This window comes from Urtica dioica, chromosome 4, assembly GCF_054948205.1.
Source record: "Urtica dioica subsp. dioica isolate 48M chromosome 4, U.dioica_male_clone48M_v1_H2, whole genome shotgun sequence".
Classification (NCBI taxonomy): Eukaryota; Viridiplantae; Streptophyta; class Magnoliopsida; order Rosales; family Urticaceae; genus Urtica; species Urtica dioica.
Genome location: NC_142759.1, coordinates 11,338,770 through 11,363,207, shown reverse-complemented (window position 1 = coordinate 11,363,207; position 24,438 = coordinate 11,338,770). Strand labels below are relative to the sequence as shown.

General features: G+C 36.0%; 2 protein-coding genes across 2 annotated transcripts; one reads left to right on the top strand and one right to left on the bottom strand.

Annotated features, from left to right (window-relative positions):
- Positions 1-1,373: 1,373 nt before the first annotated feature.
- LOC149400402 (uncharacterized) lies at positions 1,374-2,887 on the top strand. Its single transcript, XM_089611224.1, has one exon. The coding sequence runs from the start codon at positions 1,721-1,723 to the stop codon at positions 2,621-2,623; it is 903 nt and encodes a 300-aa protein (XP_089467350.1). The 5' UTR covers positions 1,374-1,720; the 3' UTR covers positions 2,624-2,887.
- Positions 2,888-12,943: 10,056 nt separating this feature from the next.
- LOC149400401 (GDSL-like Lipase/Acylhydrolase superfamily protein) lies at positions 12,944-18,803 on the bottom strand. Its single transcript, XM_089610293.1, has 5 exons — positions 18,351-18,803; positions 15,999-16,214; positions 15,772-15,929; positions 14,745-15,018; positions 12,944-13,526 (listed from the first exon to the last, which is right to left on the bottom strand). The coding sequence occupies exons 1-5, from the start codon at positions 18,613-18,615 to the stop codon at positions 13,258-13,260; spliced, it is 1,182 nt and encodes a 393-aa protein (XP_089466419.1). The 5' UTR covers positions 18,616-18,803; the 3' UTR covers positions 12,944-13,257.
- Between the last annotated feature and the right edge of the window lie 5,635 nt (positions 18,804-24,438).

Below are 24,438 nucleotides of genomic sequence, written 5' to 3'. Positions count from 1 at the left end.
TAGATTTGATTATTTTATTAATAATTATATATTTGAATATTTTATTAGTAATTATATATGAGCTAAAATTTTAACGTAGAGATATAAGTGTAACCCACTAGGTCATCTAGTATTGTTACTCAAAACTTGTGATATATATAAACTTTTATTTGAGCTTTATATAGTTTGTAACATTTCTTTGGAGTTATGGTTAATTTCTTAGTTAGTTACTTGAATTTGTAAAATGCCAAAAAAATTACATTTTTGCCTTCATAATAAAAAGTCAATTTATACCCTCTGAACATGTGCTCGGACCCATGTTCTCGGACCCTCTAAGCATGTGGTTATACACTCGTCGTAAAAATAAGAAGACACGGTCGTATCATGATTTAAAATCATACGGTTACTTTAGTAAAAATAACTACTAAGTAGTTATGTAAAATAACCATTAACTCACAAAAAGAAAGGGGAAGTTACAAAATAACTATCACATCATGGGTTTGAACACCCTATGATCTCAAAAGTCGGCTCTATAAAAAAGAGAAGCAAAGCAACAACGAGGGGGAGGCCGGAAATTTCACCTATCAACAAGCACCCTCATTTACATTCTTGAACTACGTCATGACCTAATCCCGCAACGCGAGTAAGTAGGCAGCTCGTCAAGAGTGCGGTCACCTCCTCGTTTACATTATCTCTTTTACTATATTCGTTTGTATTTAGAGAAAATTCTACCTTGAACCTATATGTGGTCGGGACTGAGTTCTCGGACCATACCGTTCCTTACATGACAATTGTTGTACCACTTTTTCAGGTTAACAATTTGTAACATTGATAAGAACACCAAACAAAATTGTATTTTCTTTATGATTATTTAATCATATAAGTAATTATAGAGAGTTAAAGAAACGTGTATAAATTTCAATTACAAGAGCTACTCCATGGATGACACTGTTTGTTTACGTACGTTGCTCCCGTTCTGTACCGTGACGACAAATTTCATGATTAATAGGCAAACAAATTGATATGATATATTCGTATCATAGCATATGAATAGCAGGACTAAACAGTGTTATTAAAACTAAAACTCATATAAAGAAAATGTATAGATGAAATTAAATATTTTATAGTTACAAATACAAGTATTTGATTATTGTTGAAAAATCAATATGTTTTTAACGCCGCCTACTAACTTAAGTGCACTTAACTAAAAAGAGGTAGTTTAATTTATGTTTGTTATTCTCTCAAAAAAAAAAAAAATTATGTTTGTTATTTCTTTTTTATTCATTATTTATTTCATTATTTTGGTTTTCCTTTAATCGATGAGGCTCCCAAATGACTTTTACTTAAAATAGCCATTAATACATGAATGTGCTTGGCTTTCGTCTTCTCTCGAGGACTATTCTCTTCCTTCCCTCCTCCCTTACTAATAGCTCTCTCTCTCTCTCCAACTAACCCAACTGAAGACAAATCATAAGAGGAAAGATCACAAAAGATCAATAGAAACAACTCATCGACGACCCTTTCCTCTTCGGTGCCAGTCTAACATGGCTACCCCTTTAATCCCCACTTAATTATACCATTTATAATATATATATACATAATAAAAAATAATAACCATCCACTTTACAACCTCTACAATGTGTATATCCTATCCACTCATCTGATTATTCTTTCTTTCAATGGGTCACCGAAACCATGTAAACCCATTATCGGAGCGATCATAGCGCAATTAACTTGCTAAATGGGATTCTTCAATCCCCTCGCGATTATTACACTACTCACAATCTCGACAATCACAGCAAAATCGCAAGGCCGTCACTACGATCCCGATTCGCTGAGCGAGTTTTTCCGCGAGCGAGCGAGCGAGTCCGTGGCCAATCCTCGGACCGGGACTCTGTACGGCGTTTCTCTGCCGTCGAACTTCACCGGAATGCGAGCGAGCTTCGTGAGGCTTCGAAGCGGGAGATTCCGAACCAGAGGAGCCAATTTCAGCTCCTTTGCGATCCCTCCCAACGTGATTCCGAGTCCGTTCTCGAAGAGGCTCGCCATAGTCTACGAGGATTTGGGAAACTGGTCCTCTCTGTTCTACGCCGTCCCTAACCACTCTCTCGTCGCTCCGGTGATCGGATTCGCCGTCTACGACTCTTCTCCGAGCGCCGGGAAGAGGACCATCAGCCTCGCCGTCCGAGGGAGACCGATCTCGGTGAAGTTCCGCGACCTAGCGAAGAGCGAAAACGACACCGCTCTTCGGAAGTGCGTGCGGTTCGGCGACGACGGAGCGTTCGTGATCGAAGGCGCGGCGAGAGGGAACACGTGCGCGACGCGGCGGCAAGGGAGATTCTCGATCGTCGTTCCGTCGGAATCGGAATCGGAATCTCCATCGCCGGCGAAGAGGAAGAAGAGGAGGTACTTGAAATGGTGGGTGATAGGGTTCGGAGGAGGGTTCGTCGGTGTCGTTTTGATTGGTTTGGTCGTTTTGGCGATTTCCAAGGGAGTGAAGAGGAAGAGGTTGAGGACGATGGAAAGAGAATCCGAAAACGGCGTGTCGTTTGGCACGTTTCACGTTGGTTCTTCTGCTAAATTGCCCTCTGCTTTAACCATTCGAACTCAGCCCGGGATTGAGGATGTTTATGTCATTGGATGATTTTTGTTTTTATTCTTTCTTTTCCATTTTTAATTTATTCTCTTTGTATCTGTTGTGTATATTCTTTTTTTTTTTCTCACTTTTCACCCAAGTGAAAATATTACACCGATACGGTGTTTCCTTAGTTTTACTTTTACACAAATGAAAGGAAAAAAGAAATCAACATTCATGCACACTCTCTCTCGTGTATTTCTTTATCTGTTTAATTTACCAAAGCAGACTCATTTCATATTGTGATTGAAAGCAAAGCCATGTTTCATATAGTGATACCAAAGTTTAAATTTAGTGATTCGATTTTACCAAAATACTGAATATTGTTTTCTTTGATTTTCACCGAAGTTAGCTCAAAATCTGAATAGCATAATTAGAGACACTGATATTTTTCGAAAATTGGTTTATCCACGATACCCCGGTGATTTTAGCAAGTAATTGAAATTTCGATTTAATTTAGAAATCATCATACAGTTACCGCACCTGATATATTTATGCCAAATTTAATTAGTCACCAAATAAAATGTCAATTAGGAGTATTAAAAGTACTTTTCCATTCAATGTGATCTTAACTTATGTTGCTCCATTTAACTATTCTGCCTCTATAGTGCACTAAATAAATATGTGTAAGGAGAATCTAAGTTGGTAGAAGAACCACAATAGTGTAATATACTAATTGTTTCTTTAGCGTTTTAAGCCCGGATTTTTTATTAATATTTAAAAAGGAAGAAAAGAATCTGTGACTAGTTTTCGTTTCTACTATGCCCACAAGCAAACAAAGCTAGCCCACAAAGAAAAAGGACATGCCAACTATATAAGCTATTTAGTATTATTGGGAGTTTACTTAAAGTCCACCACATAATATTAAACTTTTGGTCATTCAAATATATATAGTTACATCAATACTCAACTTTTGGTAGCTTGCGAGTTAAAAAAAAAAAAAAAAAAAAAAACTAAAAACTTTTGGTAGCATAAAGAGAGTCTTTATTGATTTGTTTTCTTTGTTTTAAGTCAAGGCCGATTATTGGATGGGAAATTGATGGCATTGGGTTGTTAAAGCAAATGCACTAGGTGTTCCATACTGTTAAGTCAACTCTATGATATGTATTTCAAGAATTTAAACAATTTTTAAAGGTCGTCCATGGGGTTTCCAATGCACCAAAAAGTCAACGTTGCCCACGCCATTTGCCTTGTGTAATGTGTTTAGTACAACGGTCACACAAACACAAAAAGGCTAACAAGAAGACTAAAAATCGATATGTTAAATATAAAGCAACCGTAACTTGGATACATAATTTCACAAAGGACATAAAAAGAAGGGTTATTAAGCTATACAACCATATATGTTATAGTATTTTGTAATATAGCCTACGTTTTTATTAATATCCTGTAAATAGTCAGGATATCTTATTTATGGGATAGAAAAAAACTCTTATAACCCAATAAAAAAAAAAGTCTTATAACTCAGCCAATTCCCGTCCATTATTTACCGGATAGAAAAAAACTCTTATAACTCAACCAATTCATATCCATTATTTTCAGCCCATGAACGATTTACTTACATGCGACAACATTTTTTTAAGAATTTTGATGAAATTTTTTTCATCGGAAACCATTTGCTTTATTTCGGGAAGTGGGTTACAGTTTTGAGTTTCGATTGTTTGGGGACGAAATGGAAAATGAAAATGGATGTCTTTTAAAGGTGTGAAAATGGGTTTCGAGTGAAAGATTGAAATGGGTTTGTAAATTTTGTTTCGGTATGAGTTTGTAAATCTGGAAATTTATTGATCTTGAAATTTTTTTCTCAGTTTGTTCTTTAGTTAAAAGTGATGATTGTAAATAGTTTAGATATTTACTCTTTTACACGTTTTGGTTAAAGGTACCATGAGATTTTCCTTTCAGAAAGTACCATCCACGAATATTACCGACGGAAAAATTGAAATCCTTTTACCGAAGCACCAAATGCAAGAAAGAAGTACCTAAAAGTACCGTCGGGTTCAGTCTCGATCACAGTATACGAGCCTACAAAAAAATCAAAAATTAATTAGAATCAAATTGTGTAAATATGTATTTACAATGAAATGTAGTAAATTAAGCATTATAAATGCATTGTAAAATGTAAGCATATTTACATATATATTTGTGTAAACAAACTGAAAATACAAATTTCACTGAAAAAAAACAAAAAAATTAGCGTGCCGTAATCTAAACAAGTATCCATAATTGAGAACAAAAATACATACCTGATTCAATGAGTGAAAAGGACGATCCATCATCCATTGTGGATTAGTTGGTTTTGGAAAACAGTGAGAAAAGAATTTTTAAGATTGTTTTGGACGTTCTAAAATCCTGGAATTTTAGCAAGAACGCTGAAAAGGAATTCAAGAATTTGAATGTCTAAATGGAGGCAAAAAATGGTATTAAGAAATATTCCGAAAATAAATAACAGATTGCAAATAAATGGAAAAAATATCCGAGATTGTTATTTACTGCTAATTTCCGAAATTAGAAGCCAAATCAAATAAAAACAAGCGGCTAGAAAAATTCAAATTTTGCTGGAAAATTTCAAATTCTCACGTTTGAAACTTCTTAATCGGTTTCAAAGTGGCTATCTAGCCATATAAAACGTTAGAAATTTCTAAATAGTCAACGTTTCATTAATTTTTGGTAAATAGCCACGTAAATCTATACACACATAGTAAATTTTTAGTAAACATGTGTAAATAACGTTGGTTATGTCATATTTTTGGCTATTTACGAAACATTTATGTTTATTTACGAAAAATTTACAAAACGTTGGCTAAAATGCAAATGCTTATGTTTTTGTGGCTTATATCCCTAAATATAACTACCTAATTTGAAACACTTGACCGAAATTAATAAAGGGTAAACATGTAAAAAAAAAATAAGCAGTTAATAGGATGTCACATATGCAACTTGGCTATTTACAAAGAATTTACAAAAAGTTGACTAATTTACAATTCCTACACAAAGACGAAGACGGAAAGAAGAGAAGAAAAAGTCAAGACAAAGAAAAGATAACGAAGAGAAGGCGAGAAATACGAAGAAAATAATGAAGAAGGCGAGAAAAACATAATCACCGATCCAAAAGACTCTCGAGGAAGCAAACCTTCACCACTCTTTCGTGACCCCGACAACACTAGATCGAGACACGTCGCAAGTTCGCACCCCGACGCGTGTCCCGTGAATGTTATCCGAGAAATCGCATTAACATTTTGACGCTAGAAGGAGGGAATCTCGAGAACAACCACGATATTCCCGCCGGCAATTATTTTCGTCCCCGAAGGAAAGCTCACGTACAGCTAGGAATTCTAACTCAAGCGACGCCGCAAGGAAATCTCCCCAAGATGTCCAACCGCGCCGTCACGTCCGGAAGCAATGCCCCTCAAAGGGCGGAAAGCGTAGCACTTCACACACGGGTCCGAACTCAAGTTAGGCACGGTCAGACACAAGAAACCTCGCCACCGAGTGCCGTCCCGAGAGCAGGCACCGCTCCACCACCACACCTAAACACTACCGACATGAGAAATCTTGCCCCCGACACCGTCTTCGTTGAGCGGGACGATCGCATGAAGCGCCTCGAGAATAGCATTTTCCTACTGGCAAGCGAGTTTGGCAGAGACCGAGAGGAGAGGGCCATGACACTACATGCCCAAGCAAGAGAAGGGCACCCACAAAACGCCCACTCAGAGGGTCAAAAGCGCGAGCAAGAGAAAATACCCAACGCGGAACCCAACAACAAAGACGACGCGCCTGACCCAAGTATTCGAGACATCACCCGCCACCACCAGGCGGAATGGAGAACCGCACGGGACCAAGATCAACGCGCACCGCAACACTCAGACGTCGACCAAATCGAGAGAGAGGGACCCGCGTCCCCAACAACACATCCCTCAAGCAGCTCGCTTCGCAACAGGAGCCAGAGCCGAATCACGAACGTCTGGTTTTGATCGATTGGGACAAGGAGAATAGATAGCAGCCAGTGGGAACGTCAAAAGGTTTTCATTCCCCCGGCGTGCGAGGTCGCCAGGACGCCTAAAGCCCAATCTGGATCTGAGACGTCACCTCAATGCCCGGGGAGATCACAAGACACCAAGCCGCCCCTGAAGCACGCGGCCCACTAGAGGTCGCCCCTCCGACAAGGGCAACGCCGCCCGCAGCACGTGTCACTCTAATCGATCAAGCTTCAAACGAGAGAGGACGCACTACCAGATTTACACCTACCGCTACCCAAGCCGGAAACGAAGAAGTAACTAACATGTTCAACGTACTTAGAGAGGAAATCCGAGAGTTGCAGGCAGCACAGACCAAGACCCCGATCGTAAGAAGCATGATCGAAGGCGTAGCCTCACCGTTTTCTGCAAACGTGATCGCCGAAGACGCAGTGGGAAACTTTCGTCCACCCACCATGGCGCTTTATGATGGGAGCACCGACCCGCTCTACCGCATCCACCAATACCAAACAAATATGAAGATGGCAGGACAGGCACCCTCGACAATGTGCCAAGCGTTCTGCCTAACGCTCACTGGAACCGCATTCGAATGGTTCCAAATGCTAAAACGGGGATCAGTCCAATCCTTTGAAGACCTTCAAGAAAAATTCCTCACGCATTTTGTCGTATCACGCGTTCGAATGAAAGAAAAGTCGTACCTCCTAACAATCAAGCAAGGGAACCACGAGACCTTTCAGCGCTTCTTAAACAGATTCATCGAAGAGTCAAACAAGGTAGATGATTACGATGACAGCGACGCCATTTTTGCCTTTATTGATGGGCTCAGATTCAACAATTTTCTAATATCACTGGTGAAGCAATGACCAAAGACTATGTCAGAACTCATCACTCGTGTCACCCAGCATATCTCCGTCAAGGAATATCTCTACAGTCGAAAAAACGGCGAAAGGGGAAGTCGTCGGAGAGAAGAGGAATTCGACATCGATTCGCAAAGCAATAGGAGTCGGAATACCACAACCGCGGTCTTGAACATTCGTCCACCGTCAAACTCGTGACCTCTCCTGGTTGAGAGATTCCAAAGAAACGCAGACTTTACTAGGCTCAAAACTACGCTTGACAAGATCCTTTCATTACACAGAAACATGTTCACAGACCCGCTGCCCATGTACAAAGACCTGTTCACACGAGACAAAAGGAAGTATTGTGAGTTCCACAAAGATCAAGGCCACCTCACCACCCACTGTATTCAACTCAGAAGACAGATCGAGGACCTCATCCAGGGCGGAGAATTAAAAAACTTCGTCCTATTGATGGTCGCCAACCCAGACGCCGCTGAAAGGAGACAGACCACCCAGGCCAACAAGCAACAAGACTGCAGGAAAAGGCCCGCCACCAATAACGACAACCGTGGTGCCACGGTAACTGTTCCGTTTAACATCGTGACAACCATTTTTGGTGGACTTGAGACAGGGGACACTGTACATGAACGAAAAAACTAAGCACGAGCAGCGACTGGGGAAGCTTACTCTCATCATATCAACCTTACAGAAAGCAAATGGCCGACCACTCCCTGCGAAACAATCCACTTCATAGAGGAATAAGCTCTCCGAGTGATGCACCCGCATAACGATGCGATCGTTGTTAAAGCACAGGTTGCCAACAACATGGTGAAAAGAATCCTCATTGACAACGGGAGCTCAGCCGACATCTTGTTCAAAACGACCCTTGAACGGATGGCCTTGGCAAAATTCATCCAACCCCAGTAAAGATCCCGCTCTTCGAATTCACCTCAGAACGTGTTTACACAGAGGGTTCCGTAAATCTCCATGTTACCTTCGGAACGGATGGGGAAGCCCAAACCACGCGATTGGTCAACTTCTTAATCGTAAACCATCCTTCCACCCACAACATCATCATAGGCAGGCCTACGCTTAATAAACTTCACGTCATCACCTCGACATACCACTTCCTCATGAAGTTCCCAACACCGTCAGGAGTTGGAATAATGAAGGGAAATCATACCGATGCAAGGATGTGCTATGTTCAAGGGTCACGCAACAAGAAAATCGACGCTACTGGGGAATGTGACAAGATAATAGGAGCTATATACCAGGTCGAAGAAGACCTTCCAAACAAGATCGACAAAGCTCAAACGTTCGGAGATTTGGACCCAGGGGAAGAAGCCGACACGGAGAAAGTGGGAGCATCAAGTGTCTCCTCCGTGATACTCGACGACAACAATCCCGAACAAGTTGTCAAGATCGAAGCACACCTACCAGAGAATTTTCCAAAATAATTAAGACGGGTGTAAAACCACTCGTCCGGCCAACCCATGTCCTTATCCCGAAGGTCCTCAAGCGTCTTCCCATTCTTGTTCCTGTTCCGAAAGAAAAATGACCCTTTGGTGTGGGGGTTCCGAGCCAAAGTCATTAACCTGAGAATATCAATAATAGACATCTCTCTATGCTTCTTCCGAGACCAAATGGCATAGCAAGCAATCATGATCAAGTAACTCTTTGGGGTTAGTTGCCCTGGGGCCAACTCAGTCCTCTCAAGGAACGATTGGATAAGGGGATGCACAGGAAATCGAAGACCGTATTTCAAGCTATCAGCGTAGACGGCGGTGTAACCGGGCGGGGGCTGGCTTGGGACATCAGTGACCGAAGGTACGATGATGGAAATACCCGGCGGAATCCCGAACCGCTCTCGGAAGATCTCGATCCGCCGTAGAGTCGTCACACTCATCACATCAAGACCGAAGAACGGTCCTTCGACGTGGGCCTTTAACCGCTTCGCATACTCTTCGGTCTCCAGGATATCCTCACTCGGAATCAATTCTTTGACCAAATCATCGTCACATATCACCACACCCGCACCACCGCAAGGGGCAGCCGCACCTAGACCATCAACAGAACCCACCCCGAGGGAAAAAACGTCTACATCTTTGACAATGCTCGGACCCTTCGGCGCAGAATGGGAGGACGAGTTCACAATCCACGGTCCATGGGCATCACCGAGTGCTTCGACACCCTGTAGTTTTGTCGCCAAAGAGGACCCGATGCTCCCCGAAACCGCGGGAGACGCGGTACCACGGAGGGACAGCTAAGAGATACCAGGACCTCCGCCTCGTCAAAATCAGAGTCAAAACGCGCCGCCTTGTTGGCCTCGCCCTCGTCAACCTTGTTTGCGGACGCCTCACTCTTGGACGCCGCCAAGGCTCTTGCACCACGGTCTCGAAGAACCACACTTCCATGTGTCAAACAACCAAAGCCGGAGCCCGTCGAGTCGACAACTCCGACCGGTGACCTCGCCGAATCCCCTAGCTCATTCGACGGAGCCCCGCCAACTTGCGAACCACCTTGTAGAGCACCAATCACCAGAAAATCGCGAGGAACGGAACCGCCCACGCACGCCGAGCCCCCACCTGCAACCTTCTCTACACCGGGAGCCACAACCACTTGATCTTCCTCGCACCGACCTACGACGTCCCAACTAACTCCACCACCGCCCGAGTCGACGGTCCTCGGCCCTCGCAATGCAACCCCGTTGGCGAGATCTGGAAGTCGCGAATCACCGCAACAAGGAGGCCCCGAGGCCGAAGCCTTAGACCGAGGCGACTCCCGCGGTCCTAAGCCTAGACCCGGAACTCCCTCGTCGCACCAGGGCCCCACCATAAGGAACACCCGAGACCAGCAAGTGGTCACCGCTACTTGAAGACAATACCGCACCCTCGACCGAAGGAACGATCTCCGGCTCATCAAGACTGTCAAATAAATAATCTTTAAAGTCCCTGTCTTTACTTAGAGAAAGAGAAAGTTTCTCAATATTCTCTTCAAAGTCAAGAGTATTAGAAATTTCATCGATGGTGAAGTAACTCTCTGGAGAAAAAAATAAAGGCTCGGGGAAATCACGTGAATTTGGAGGGCCAACATTGTCGGGGTTGGTGGGCCCGTTGACCCCTTGTTGGTTGAAGGACATCAATGAGAGAAATGGGTTTTCCTTTATGTTTCCTTATTTTTGAAAGAAACGAATTAAAGAAAAAAAAGAAAGAGACCACTAAATAAAAAAAGAATTAAAAAAAAAAGAAAAAGAAATGAGAAGTGTGGAAAAAGAAGTACTAGATGAGTAAAAGTCACTCACGTGCATCTACAAAAAAAAAATAAAAAAAAATGTCTATTTCAGAAAATATATGTAAATGTGTATATATACATACATACAAATATATATATATATATATATACATACAAATATATATATATATATATATACATACATACAAATATATATATATATATATATATATAAAAGAAAATGGGGTACAGGCATGGGAAAGCTACGACAATCAGCGAAAGGAGCTCAAGATAGAATTCAAAAACAATATATATATATATATATATATATATATATATATATATATATATATATACATGTGTATTATTCAAGACAGTTAATTTTCCCGTGCGACGAGTCGCATAAGAAACTGGAGGTTAATGTTACGCTGTTATTTTTCACAAGATAAAAACGACGTCCCTAGAGCAAAAACGACAAGAAAAATATCCAAAGACTCGAGCGGCTCTGAAGGCTGAGCCGCAAAACGGCTTTGAAGGCAAAGCCTTTAGTGGCTCTGAGCCCCTAATGTTCCCACAAGCAACTCTCAACGCTGAACCTCAAAACGGCCCTAGAGGCTGAGCCACAAACGACTTTGAAGGCAGAGCCACTAGCGGCTCCGAGCCCCTAATTTTCTTACAAGCGGCTCTGAATGCTGAGCCGCAAAACGGCCCTGGAAGCTGAGCCATAAACGGCTTTGAAGGCAGAACCTTTAACGGCTCTGAGCCCCCAAATATTCTCACAAACGGCTCTGAATGTTGAGCCGCAAAACGGCCCTGAAGGATGAGCCACAAATGTCTTTGAAGGTAGAGCCTCTAACAGCTCTGAGCCCCCAATGTTCTCACAAGCGGCTCTGAACGCTGAGCCACAAACTACTCTGAAGGCATAGCCTCTAAGGTCTCTGAGCCCATAATGCTTCCACAAGTGTGAAACCACAATTTGAGACAACTAACCCTTTCTATAAATATCATCCATGACGTAGAAGAAAAAAACCAAGTCTAAGGAAATAAAAAAACTACAACTTCTATCTCTTCATTTCCCTCTCTCTCTCTCTCTCTCTCTCTCTCTCTCTCTCTACGAAAAACCCAATACAAAAGCAAAATATTTATTTCTAGATACCCAAAAAATTCAAAAGGAAAAGAACCACAAAGCTCCAAATGCTCTCAAAGCACTTAATACGCCCAAAAGACAGAAAAAGATCAAGAAAAAGATAAAGACGAAGACGGAGAAAAAATCAAGAAAAACACAAAGACGAAGACGGAAAGAAGAGAAGAAAGAGTCAAGACAAAGAAAAGATAACGAAGAGAAGGCGAGAAATCCGAAGAAAATAATGAAGAAGGCGAGGAGAACATAATCACCGATCCGAAAGACTCTCAAGAGGAAGCAAACCTTCACCACTCTTTCGAGACCCGAGGAAACGTGACTCCGACAACACTAGATCGAGACACGTCGCAAGCTCGCACCCCGACGCGTGTCTCATGAATGTTATTCGAGAAATCGCATTAACACTAGTAAATATATGAAAGGAATGCTAAGTATACGATTTGATCCATGAACCTCGGGATAACAACAAAATCTCTTAACAACTAAAACACTATATCATATATGCCCTTTTGTTACATAATCGTATATAATCGGTTCAGTTTAGTTTTGGATCACTTCTGTTATAGGTTTATTCCAATTTTCTGTTAATTTTTATACAACTCTTGAAGACCTGTGTGAAGCCCCTAATATTTGGATTAATTGTGCGCTCCAACATATCGCATGACACTTGCAGATTTGAAACTTCCCAATACACCCCAAAAGGAACGCTGCTGGGTATTTTTGGAAACTTTCGGTTCCTCTACAAAACCAAAATTTTTGGTTTGAGTCACCGGAACATCTGGTTGTCCATTTTTTGAAGTCATCCGATGTCTTTCTGTTCACCCAACCATTGTATTATCTTAGTATTTCTGTCTTGGAAATAGCCGGAACTATATGTTTTCGTTTTTTTATAATTATTATAAAAATTAATTTAAATATATTTTAAAAGGGCTTGCAGAATTGTATAATACAACCAATAATCTTTTGGCAACTAAATTTCTTGAACTCAAACTTGCCTTTATCTATTAAGTAACAATATTTGGTTGTTCTCGTGCAAATAGTAATAAATAAATAAATAAAAACTGAATTTTGTGTACAGCTAATCCTAGGCGTTTCGACGGAACAAATATTTCTTCCATCCAAACCAAAGAATTAAGTCGTGACTAAAATCTTCGATCATGTCGAGGCCAAAACAGACTAGACATGAAAAATAGTAGGAACTACTAAATAAAACTTTAAAACTCAAACTTGCCTTCACTGCCCTTATAAGTTGATCCGCTAAATGTTCTTCGTCGAAAATCCATTTGTTGACTTAGGATCAAGTGTCGTCACTATCGTCAATCAAATGGTAAGAAGACGTTTATCTTTAATATATTGGATTGGTAGATGGTCCAAACTTCATATTTTTATCATTGAAAATTGAAGTATCATTAAAGCTCGATACATTATAGATTTCCCACTAAACATTAAGATTATTCTTCAGCCTATAGGTTGAAGGTCACATAGTTGGTTCAAGGGAAAAGGTGGATCAAAATAATGGCCGGTGAGAACGGCATTGGCGACGATCTTGTTAGCAGCATCGGATGCATGAATCCCATCCCAACTCACATAGTTGTATGGGTCACTACAAGCTTGTGCACTCACATTCTTCCCTTCAACTAATTTGGTGTTACCACAATATAATTTTGGGTTAAAGTTATAGGCACCACCACCATAGCCACAACAAGCTCTCGGACCGTATTTTAGCCCTGCGAAATAAAAAATTGCATTATCATGAGTACCGTCAGAGATATACAACTCTGAATACTAATTTCTAATCTTGTATGTTCTATATGAAATATCGCGGCGTTGTGGGAAACTAACTATTTTGTTTTTCTTTTACAAAAATTTTGGTTATAATTTATTCACCTTTTATTTTGTGAAAATTGTATGTGATGGTATATTTTTAAAATTTATTGCAAGACTGCGTGTTTCAAATTTTATCACAATATTTTTTAATTGGTAAACAATCATTTTTTTATGTTTACAAATTGTTTAAACAAATTTGTTTGCTCCATTTAATTTTATATATTGTTAACTGTTTCATTTATCAAGAAAATGATGTCAAATAACTGTTTATAAATTAAAAATAAAAACTGTTTTTGAAGGATTTAAAAAATCACAATCTTGAAAATCTTACACTTTAAAAACATTGTTCTTGCAGTTTCATTTTTTTAATGTATGTTTAATCCTTCGTGTATGACCAAATTTTGAAATATATGTTAGCTATTGTTATTTATTTATTCATCATTATAGAACCAAATTAGAATCCTTCATTTGCTAGAAAAACTACTCCTAGGTGCAACAAGGATTCGCATGCTTATTTTTGTAAAACAACATTTACTGTCTATTCTCTTACAATAATAGACTTTGCATTTTTCATTATTTTGTTATAATAATATCTCACATTTACATATAATTTAATATTAAAAATGAGCATTGGTTTTGACAATAAATTTGGAATAGGGCGCAGAAACATACCATCTTACAAATGGGTACTCGTATCAAAACCCACTTGTTTTGCACTAATAAGTATCATATTATCGTGTGTGTTGCTACATCGTCATTGTATTTCCTTTTCCATAATAATGCATGTACAAAGGCATATTATTTTGTAGTATTTCTAGTGAATTTTTTGTGAGGTGTCTTGAAAAGTGCCGCGACACCCAAAAATGCATGACAACGTCGAGATTTGAACAATCTTTTGAACCTAAATGGGCTTTGAAGGCGCAAAGATACACACGATTTCTCATCCTTATTCTAACCTAAGTTAGTTATATATAGATTTGTTTATTTAAGTCAATTTTTTTATGTCATTGTCACAAAAACAGATTGCAAATAAACTTGTTAGGTTATTCAAGAGTATTTTTAGAGGAAGAACTTACGTTCTGTCCTCTTAGGTTATGTGAGCGCATAATAGTACGTACCGTGAGATGTGGGATGACGAAAGAGCTCGAGCATAATCGAGAAAATGTCGACGTAAATGACTTTGGCATCGTTTGGGAGAGAATGTCTAGTCAACTCAAGGGCTTTCTTCAGCAAATTGTTGTAGTAAATAACTCCGTCGTTGTGAGGGATTAAGCAGCCAAAAGGGTCAATCTCCGAGCTTTGGTGAGGAATGGAAGCCAATAAGGCCGGATAACAACCCACTGGTGCCATGTTCAGAACAAAAAATGTTCTTCCTCCTATTGCATATATCTCCTACACTTCCCCAAATGTTATCATTTTGCTTCCAATTTTTTTTTTTTTTCATAAATTACAACAATAAGAAAGTTTGTACAAGTAACAATGTTTGGTTGTTTTTGTGCAATTAAAAAAAAAACTTGAATGTTTCAATCGGTGTACAACTAATCTTTAGCGTTTTTAGATGGATCCAAACCGGAAAACAAAATATTTTAGTCACGACCTGGGCTAGTCTTGAAAATAGCCGGAATTATATGTTCCCGTTTTTTTTTAATTATTATAAAAATTAATTTAAATATATATTAAAAGGGCTTGCAGAATTGTATCATACAACCAATAATCTTTTGACAACTAAATTTTTTTAAAACTCAAAATTGTCTTTATTTATATTAAGAAACAAAATTTGGTTGTTCTTGTGCAAATAATAATAAATATATAAAAAATGAATTTTGTGTACAACTAATAATCTAGGCATTCCGACGGAACAAATTTGTCTTCCATCCAAACCAGAGAATTAAGTCGTGACTAGAATCTTCGATTATGCCGAGGCCAAAACAGACTAGTCATGAAAAGTAGTAGGAACTACTATATAAAACTTTAAAACTCAAACTTGCCTTTATTGCCCTTATAAGTTAAGCCGCTAAATGTTCATCGTCGAAAATATATTTGTTGACTTAGAACAAAATAATAATTAAACAACATAATATATATTTGAGATTTCGATTCCGGATTATTAAGACAAGCTGGTCATGAGAGGGAAAACAAGCTAACCTTGATGGTGCTGGCAATTTGGTCAACCACTTTAGGTAGATATTGCTTCACTCCTTCTACACCAATTGTATTCAAGTTTGAAGTGAAGTCGTTTTGACCAATATAGAAGCTGTATATTGACTTTCCAAACACGTCCTTAGAAGGAAGTCTTTTAGATTCTATGCACAAAATAAAACCCAAATTAGAGTGATGATTCACAACAAAGTATCAATTAATGAAAAGAAAACCTTGTGGATCAGATGAGTATTGTTCAACTCTGAGCTTGAAGTCCTTCATTTGGTTGAGCTGAATGGCAAGAGAGAAGGGACTGATTCCAGTGACAAACAATGAAGTGTTTGGAAGGAGCACAGTCGATGCCAGCGTGGCGTAATTAGCTCCGTGAACATAGTTTGACCCAATTGACTGCAAATATGGGCTAATAAATGGAAATCCTAGCGCCTGAGCTGCAATATTATCAAAATTTTCAGAAATCGTTTTTTCATTTACATTAATAATTTTTTTTTACCTAGTAATATCAATCCTTATAATATGACTATTATATATTGTCACTTGTTTTTATCTTAAGTTTTACTCTATTGGAGACCTTAGAACAGTGCATGCTTACTTGGACACCATATTTTAATCAGTACAAAGCTTGTTTAACGTATTCTATCGGCTTTTTTTTTTCTGCTCAGGAAATAAATTTGAACTTAAAGTGCGTATTTTTACTTTAAAAAAGTACGTATTTAATACATGGTCGTCCTTTAGTATCTAACTAGTTCTTAAGTAGTGCCCATGGCGCATGGCACCATTTTTTTTTTTTACTTGCATTATGTCTTTTATTTTAAAATATAAATATAAATGTTAAAATTAAAGATAAAAATAAAAAGAAATTTAAAAAATTGAAGTGATTATTGGAATAATTTGCACAGTATCGTATAACAAGCTTTTATAATATATATATGTATATATTTGCCTCTATAAAAAGTTGTCCGTCAAATGTTTTAGAATGTATCAGTTTTTATATTATTATATTCAAGGTGAAGTTTTGGTTTCACAATGTCTTCAAATGTTTTCATTTTCTTTTGGTTATGAAAATTGTATGCAAACATTAGCTCTTCATTTATGAACTTCTTATACTATATTATTTCAATTTATGTACCTAGAAAATGTGGCCAAAATGAGCTTTGTACATGTTTAATTTTGTCATTTTTACATAAAATTAGAAAAATAGCTAATTTAAATGTTTGACATCGCTAAATAGTCAACGTCGGATAAATCTTAGGTAAATAGTCACTTTCAGACGTAAATCTTAGGTAAATAACCAACGTTTGATATATAAAGTGACTATTTACTTAAGATTTATGTCTAAAAGTGACTATTTACCTAAGATTTACCAAACGTTGACTATTTAGCAATGTCAAACGTTTAAGTTGATTATTTTTTTAATGGACCTTTTTTTATGTGTAACTAAATATTATTATTCTGTTCCAATTCTAGTCATACACATAACTGTACATATATTTGGATAGACCGATCTTAGTTAACAATTTTTTATTTAAAAAATATGCGTCAAAGGCATTTTTAAGTAGATTTATATATATTTTGATTTTGAATTTTTCACACATATAAACTGGACTAACTATCACACGTATAGAAGATGAAATCTCCTGGATGTGTAATTCGGACGCCGCGCGGATAGGTTGGGAAAATGGGCTCTCTTTCAATCTGTTTCGGGAGAGTGGAGACCAAATTTGCTTTCCGCTGATTTTCAAGCTTTTTTGGGTGGCCATTTTGAGGTTTCATGAAGTTCTGAGTCGATGAAAAAAAAAACTATCGCACATAATATAGAAGATGAAAATCTCCTATATGATTATTTTTTCACATATTTCTTAATAAAATATTTTAAAATTCATACCAAATTTATATATTTTTTTAAATATTTAGTTCATCTTTATTAATTTTTTATTCATTTATAAAAGAATAGAATTATAACCAATAAACTTATACACAAGAAAATTCATTTAATTTTCAATATTAAACTATTTATAATTATCCATAAAAACCTATTTCTAATTTAATGTTAATATTTAAAAAATAATACTTGAACCTTATTTGCTACACTTACAAATATAATACTATTTTATCGTAGATGAAATCATTTGAGAGTAAGCAATAGTCACTATTGTATTGATTGACATGCTCAGAAAGAGGGAGGTGTTTGAGGAAAAAATAAAGAAATATAGGAAGAAAGAAAGAGCGAGGCAAATCACAAATAAGTCAAATAACAATAGAATAACGAATGGTATTAACTAATGAAAAAAAAAAAAAAAAAAAACCCTTGCCGAACGTTTTAAGTAGATAATTCAAAATTTTGAACCTAAGGCTTTCTTTGAAGCCCACACGTCACATTATTGTCTAATACAACAAGGAAAATCCATACTTGAGTATGACTCATCTACTCTTTTGCCAGCTTGGCCTATTTGTCTTAAATCAAACCTAAGGAAGAAATCTTATCTTATAATATATCTGAGGATAAGGTTGTTATGGTATTATGGGTTTAAAGATGTGAGAGAGGAATAATATAGAGTTTAACGTACCAAGAAAATCAATGAATAGCCTTCCATCGGTGGCTCGGCCAACGGGCTTGTGGAAGAAGGTCATTCCAAATGGGCTGGACTGTGCCGGAAAAGCGGCCCAAAATCCGCCGGTGTCGGAATTTGAGTCGCCGAAGTTGAAGATGGCTTGGAATTCACATTTCGAAGAGGCTGTGCCACCGATCATAAAGCACGCCACAACCACAATCCACGCCCAAATAATAATGCTCACACCGTTTCTCGACTCTGACAATAATATCGCACTCATTTCTCTTCTTATTCTTTTTTTTTTTTTTTTTTGGAAACTCTATTTTAGTTCGTTGCAAAGAAACTCAGTCACTGCTTCTTCACTATTTATACTGAAACATACAAAAGTGAAGGCAATTTTTGCTTGTCGTGGCTTATGCTTGAATACAAATATCATAAAAGTAAAGTTTAAAGACTTTTTAGTGCACATGCTGAATATGGACGAACGAATGACATTATAAAGCGAAGAGTAAAAGCAGCTACAATTACAAACGACGTGCTTTTGATTGAAAGAAGAGAAATGGTCTTTGTCATTTTTAGTTCTTTTTGAGAAATTTAAAATTGTTAAAACGAAATGTGTAGGCTCTAGAGGAGGATATTTTTAGTTCGGGTCTTCACTTAAATATTTTTATAAAATCATTTATTTGAAATAAAGACAAAATCATGTAAAAATAAACACCGTATTTTTCAATATATAAATTAGAGTCTCCAAATAAACTATTTGCGGAGCTTCTCCGTTAAATTTGATTAGTTAAAACCGTATCAGTTTAAAATTGTTGTTAAGTTTATTTTTATATAGTTGGTTCTCATTTTTTTACATCTAAACTGTTTAGGATATTTCAGTCCGAATAATTTATTAGGTGCTTTGAATTGTTAGTGTTATTAAATGCGAGCAGCTTGTTTCAACTTTCAAGCACATAATTGAATAAAATCCAAAAAAGATATGCTCGTAATTAATTTGGCAATTAATCTTCTCTTATTTATTGAATAGTTCCACTGCTGTTTGGGCCTTCAACGATCGTACTATTCGTACGTGTCTTTTTATAACATGCCTGACTTCGGAACATAAATTAATTCCTTCAGTGAATATTACTTATTTATCTATTACTTATATTTTCTTTAGTGAATATTCTATTTAATAGTGTTTTTTATTGCAAAAACAAACGTATTTAATTTTTTTATCGCGAAAATAGTATATATCAAAATATAGAAAATATTTTCCTTGATGTTTACAAAATAAATTGCTAAACATCAAGAAAGAATAACAAATAAATTGTTATATTGAATAATTAAATGGCGAGTGAGTTGATGCTTGTAAACCGGAAATAAATTCACTCGATATCATCATGTTGCATATACAAACAGGGATAAACATCATGTGCAACCTATTTGATTTTCTGGAGATATACAAACCGGAAAGAAATAGTATATATGGTTTTCTGGAGATAAAAACGATAAAGTTGAATGTCGATATCAAAGAAGGACAACCTATTTGATTGAAGCCCGGTAGTGGCAGCGACAACCAAACATGCAAAATTGTATGTGCTTGATAATGATTTCGCTTGAATGCGATAACAAGAGAATTTTGGATTGTTTTACGTAACGATAAGAAGTAACTTTTATGTCAATCCTAAACTCGTTCAGAGTCGGCTCTTGCCTTAAGCGACATAAGCAATCATTTTAGGCGTTAAATTTAAAGAGTCCTCTTTGCTTTATAATTTATGCCTCATTTTTCTAAAAAGTTAATATAAGAAACCCAAATTTGATTTTTTATTTATTTATTTAAAAACCTATTATTTTATAGATAAATGACCACAAGTAATAGCAAATTTGATACTTTGGGTCAAAATAAGTCAAACTATGTTTTTGGATCATTCTAGTAGTAAGTATAGACCTATATATCTATAATTGTTATTATTCGTAGACTTATAAATCTAAAGTTTATGATAATTGTATACTTTCATGTTTACACTTATTAGTAAAAGTATCAAAAAACATAATTTGATTTATTTTTGTCTAAAATATCAAAGTTGTGACTACTTGTCACCATTATATATATATATATATATATATATATATATATATATATATATAAAAAAGCCTTAATAGAAAACATAATTTTTTATTTGCGTAGGGCCACAATTCATGTTGGGCCGGCCCTTAACTCGTTTAAGCATTTTTCTAGTATTATTTATGCTTGGTTGGGCAATTCAGGACATCTATTGTAATGTTGGGATTCTTCAGTCTTGTGAAAAAAAAAAAAAAAAAAAAAAAAAAAAAAAAATTGGAGGTAGATGCTTTCATTGATAAATTGGCGCTCTTTTCTCGCCTGTGTTAATCTTCAGGCTAAGCTTTAAAAAAAAAAAAAAAAAAAAAAAAAGGTTTCAAGGAGGCCGGTTAAGAAATATTATGGCTTCATATATGGTAGTTTATAAGGGGTCGAATGATATATGCATGTCAAATTTCTGCCAAAAAAAAAATTGGACCATGATAAAGGCAATATTTATGATAAATAATCAGAGAGAGCATTCAGTCAGATGAGGTAGTTATTTTGAAAATATTTTATATTTGTAGAGCAAGATGAGAACATCAAATCAGCTCGGCTTAGTATCCAAGTGCCCAATTAGTTTTGGGCTAGAAGTTTGTGGACCTGGGCCAACCAACCTAATGTTTTTCGACTTTATTTTTATTTTATTTTTATAATCCAAGAATCGACAACATAAAAAATAAAAAAAATAAAAAAATTATAAAAAAAAGTTTAAAAAGCAACTTTGTGCTAATTAATTTGATTTATTAATATGCACAAGACATTAGCAAAAGGCAAGTGTGAACGCATTAGCTACCTTTTCAAACCAGACGGAGTGGACATAGCTATAGGGGCTTTAATAGTAATTTCAAGATGGGAATGTATGGGGTTTTTGGGAAGAAGGCCAAACAAAAAGTGGTGGAAATCAGATCCGATCTCAGAAAATCGCTTAGAGTCCACGTCTATCGGGACCCACAAGTTTTGCATAGTTAGGCATGTGCCTGCAAGACACGTCATCATGTTGGTACACGATGCCTCTGAGTGGACCCCACATTTTAAAGGAAAGATAGAAGACCACGTCAGACTTCGCCGATCACATGTCGCATATTAACATGACGGTCCAACCTCTCTCTCTAATAAAAATTGGTTTTGTTTGGTTTGGTTGGTTTACTTTGGCCCCTTTTTAAAATTGCGATTGAATTTTCGGTTTATAAATTTTTGGATCAAAACAATTAGCCTAAACGATTTAATCTAAAATAAAAATTCGATTATTTGAAATTATAGTTAACCAAATTTTAAAAAATCAATATGCAGCTTGAAAATCGATTATCTAATTCAAAAATTGATTATCCAATAAAATTGGTTACCTAATTCGAACATATTTACTTTCCTACGATGTTATACCAGTTTAGAACAAAAAAAATTGACTATCTAATTTCAAAACTTGTTATCAGGGTAAAATCGGTTATCCGATTTCATAATTGGTTATCCGGTTCAAATCAGTTATTCATTTTCATACTAGTTATCATGTTTATAAAAAAAATAAAAAATGATTAAATAATTGAAACTGAAATTTCGGATATCCAAAACCAATAATTTATACAGTTTCATAAAACGAATCCATTTAGTCGAATCGAATTTTTTTTATTAAATGATGTTGAATCTAATTTTTGTTCCGTTTCGGTTTGATTATCAGTTTAACCGATTTTCAGTTAACTTTTGTTAACCTCTCAGGATTATTACAAACATTCATATAGAGGTTGTGAAAAGGCGTATATCATATATTTCCCCTCACTTATGATTATTAAATTATGTTGAATCAAACTTTGATTCCGTTTCGGTTTTATTATTAGTTTAATCGATTTTCAATTAACTTTTGTTAACCTCGGATGATTATTACAAACATATCATATATTTTCCCTCGCTTATATTAAAATTATATATCTATACTTTGTGTTTTCAAGCATATCATTTTCTCCCCTCGTTTTTACATTTATTGTTAAACTAATCTTTTATTTTTTATTTTATTAATTCTTACTAATTTCTCCATTAATTGATATTAATTGGTAAATATAGTTGAGTTAATGACTTTTCTCTCTAAAAATCATTGTTCCCTCCTCGTTTCCAAATATAAGGTTTTAGTCATCGGTGTCGCCGCCTTTCCCTTTGGGCGTTAAAGACATCAAATGATCTTGCCCACAGGTGTGCTTCTCGACATAAGGGGAGTCGTTAAGAGATTGCACTTTCCGTTTATCCCCGTCCTCTCTTAAAGTTCCCCCATTGTTGCCGTATTCGTTTTTTTATCTTTTCAGTGTTTCAACCCTCCTCGACAACGCGGCATTTGTCGTGGAACTTGGCTTTGTGATGACAAGTAGTATCGTTGCCCTTTAGCTTTTCGGCAAATTTGAGTAATGGAAGTGGGGTTTAGCAGCTCGATAAGCGGGAGTTTCTCTATCCCCATGATGGAATCACTTTGCATCGATATGCAGTTCGTCGGTTCTCTCCTATCGCAGAAGTATCGGAGTTTGTTGAATTATCCTCTTTTTCATTTTTCAAAATTTATAATTCATCCCTTTTTTTTCTATCATACTTATTTTATATATATATATATATATATATATATATATATCTTTACTACCAAATAAACCCTTAACAATGAAATCATCCACCATTGGTGGAGCTGTTCCTTGTAGTAGCATTTACGAGTTTTATAACCCGCGCGTTGCTGCGAGTTAGTTAAATATAAATTCTCATATTTTTAAAATTTTAATAATAATGAGATGTATGGTAAATAAAAAATATTTGTATATATATTATATTTAAGTTTATACATATAAAAATGTATAGGTGCATGAATATATGAGTATTTTTCATATATTATACATACATACTATTATCATTTTTATTATATTTTATATGTAAATTATAATTTGTATTTGTTTAATTAGATATACATAAAAATAAGTGGTTGAATGTCAAAAGTTTTGTAATGAGTTATAAGTTTTTTACCCTGTCTAAACTAATATATAATTGATAAAATATTTTAGTTTTGTATTCAAGTAACATATAAAGTACATATAATATTGATTAAAAATGTATTCAAACCCCTTTGGTTTTATGTATGAAGTATAATCTTATCATCCTTCACTTTTGTTTGTTTAAAACTCATGATACACTCCTAAATTATTTGCTATATATTAATAACAATGGGTTATTTATATTTTCTCTATTTATCTAATAAAATAAAATAAAAATTATTCGTAGTTTTTGTAATTAAAATTAGACCAATTTTATATATAAAAAAATTAATGTAAAACCTAGTAATTTGATAACTAATTATATAACATATAAATAGAAAAAGGTAACTATTCAAAGGTTACTACACAGCTATATGTGTAATTGTATAACATATAAATATAACAAAAGATTTCTTTTTGAAACTTATATTGAATCAGTTTGAAATATATGTGTAGTGTGTTGACCCTTTTTTGTCCAAAATATGTCTATTGTGTTTGCTGGTCTACATAAATTTTTCTTATTTATTTTAGGAGATTTGCAACTAATTAGATCACTTTAAACATGTGATTTTGGATCTAACATATATTTAACAATTTTTAGGGATATAGGCAAATGACTTATATGACAATAATTAAGGTCTTATTTGTCATTATTTATTAACAAATTCGTCAAGTTATCTCTCCTATTTTTTTCAAATAATTTTTTTTGCATCAAAACTTCAAAAATTCGTATCTTTCTCATAAGAACTCGAAATTGAGTGATTTCAGATCCTACAAATTCGTGACGTCGAGATCTTCAAAAATAGACCCATTGTGTTTGATGAAAAATTATGTTTAATGCATCATATTTACGTTTCCATTTATTTTTTTGATGATTTCAAAAACATTCAGTTATTTCCATCATATTTACGTCGCATTAAACATGATTTTTCGTCAAATACAATGGATCTATTTTTGAAGATATTGGCGCCACGAATCCGTAGCATTTGGAATCACTCAATTTCGAGTTCGTATAAGATAG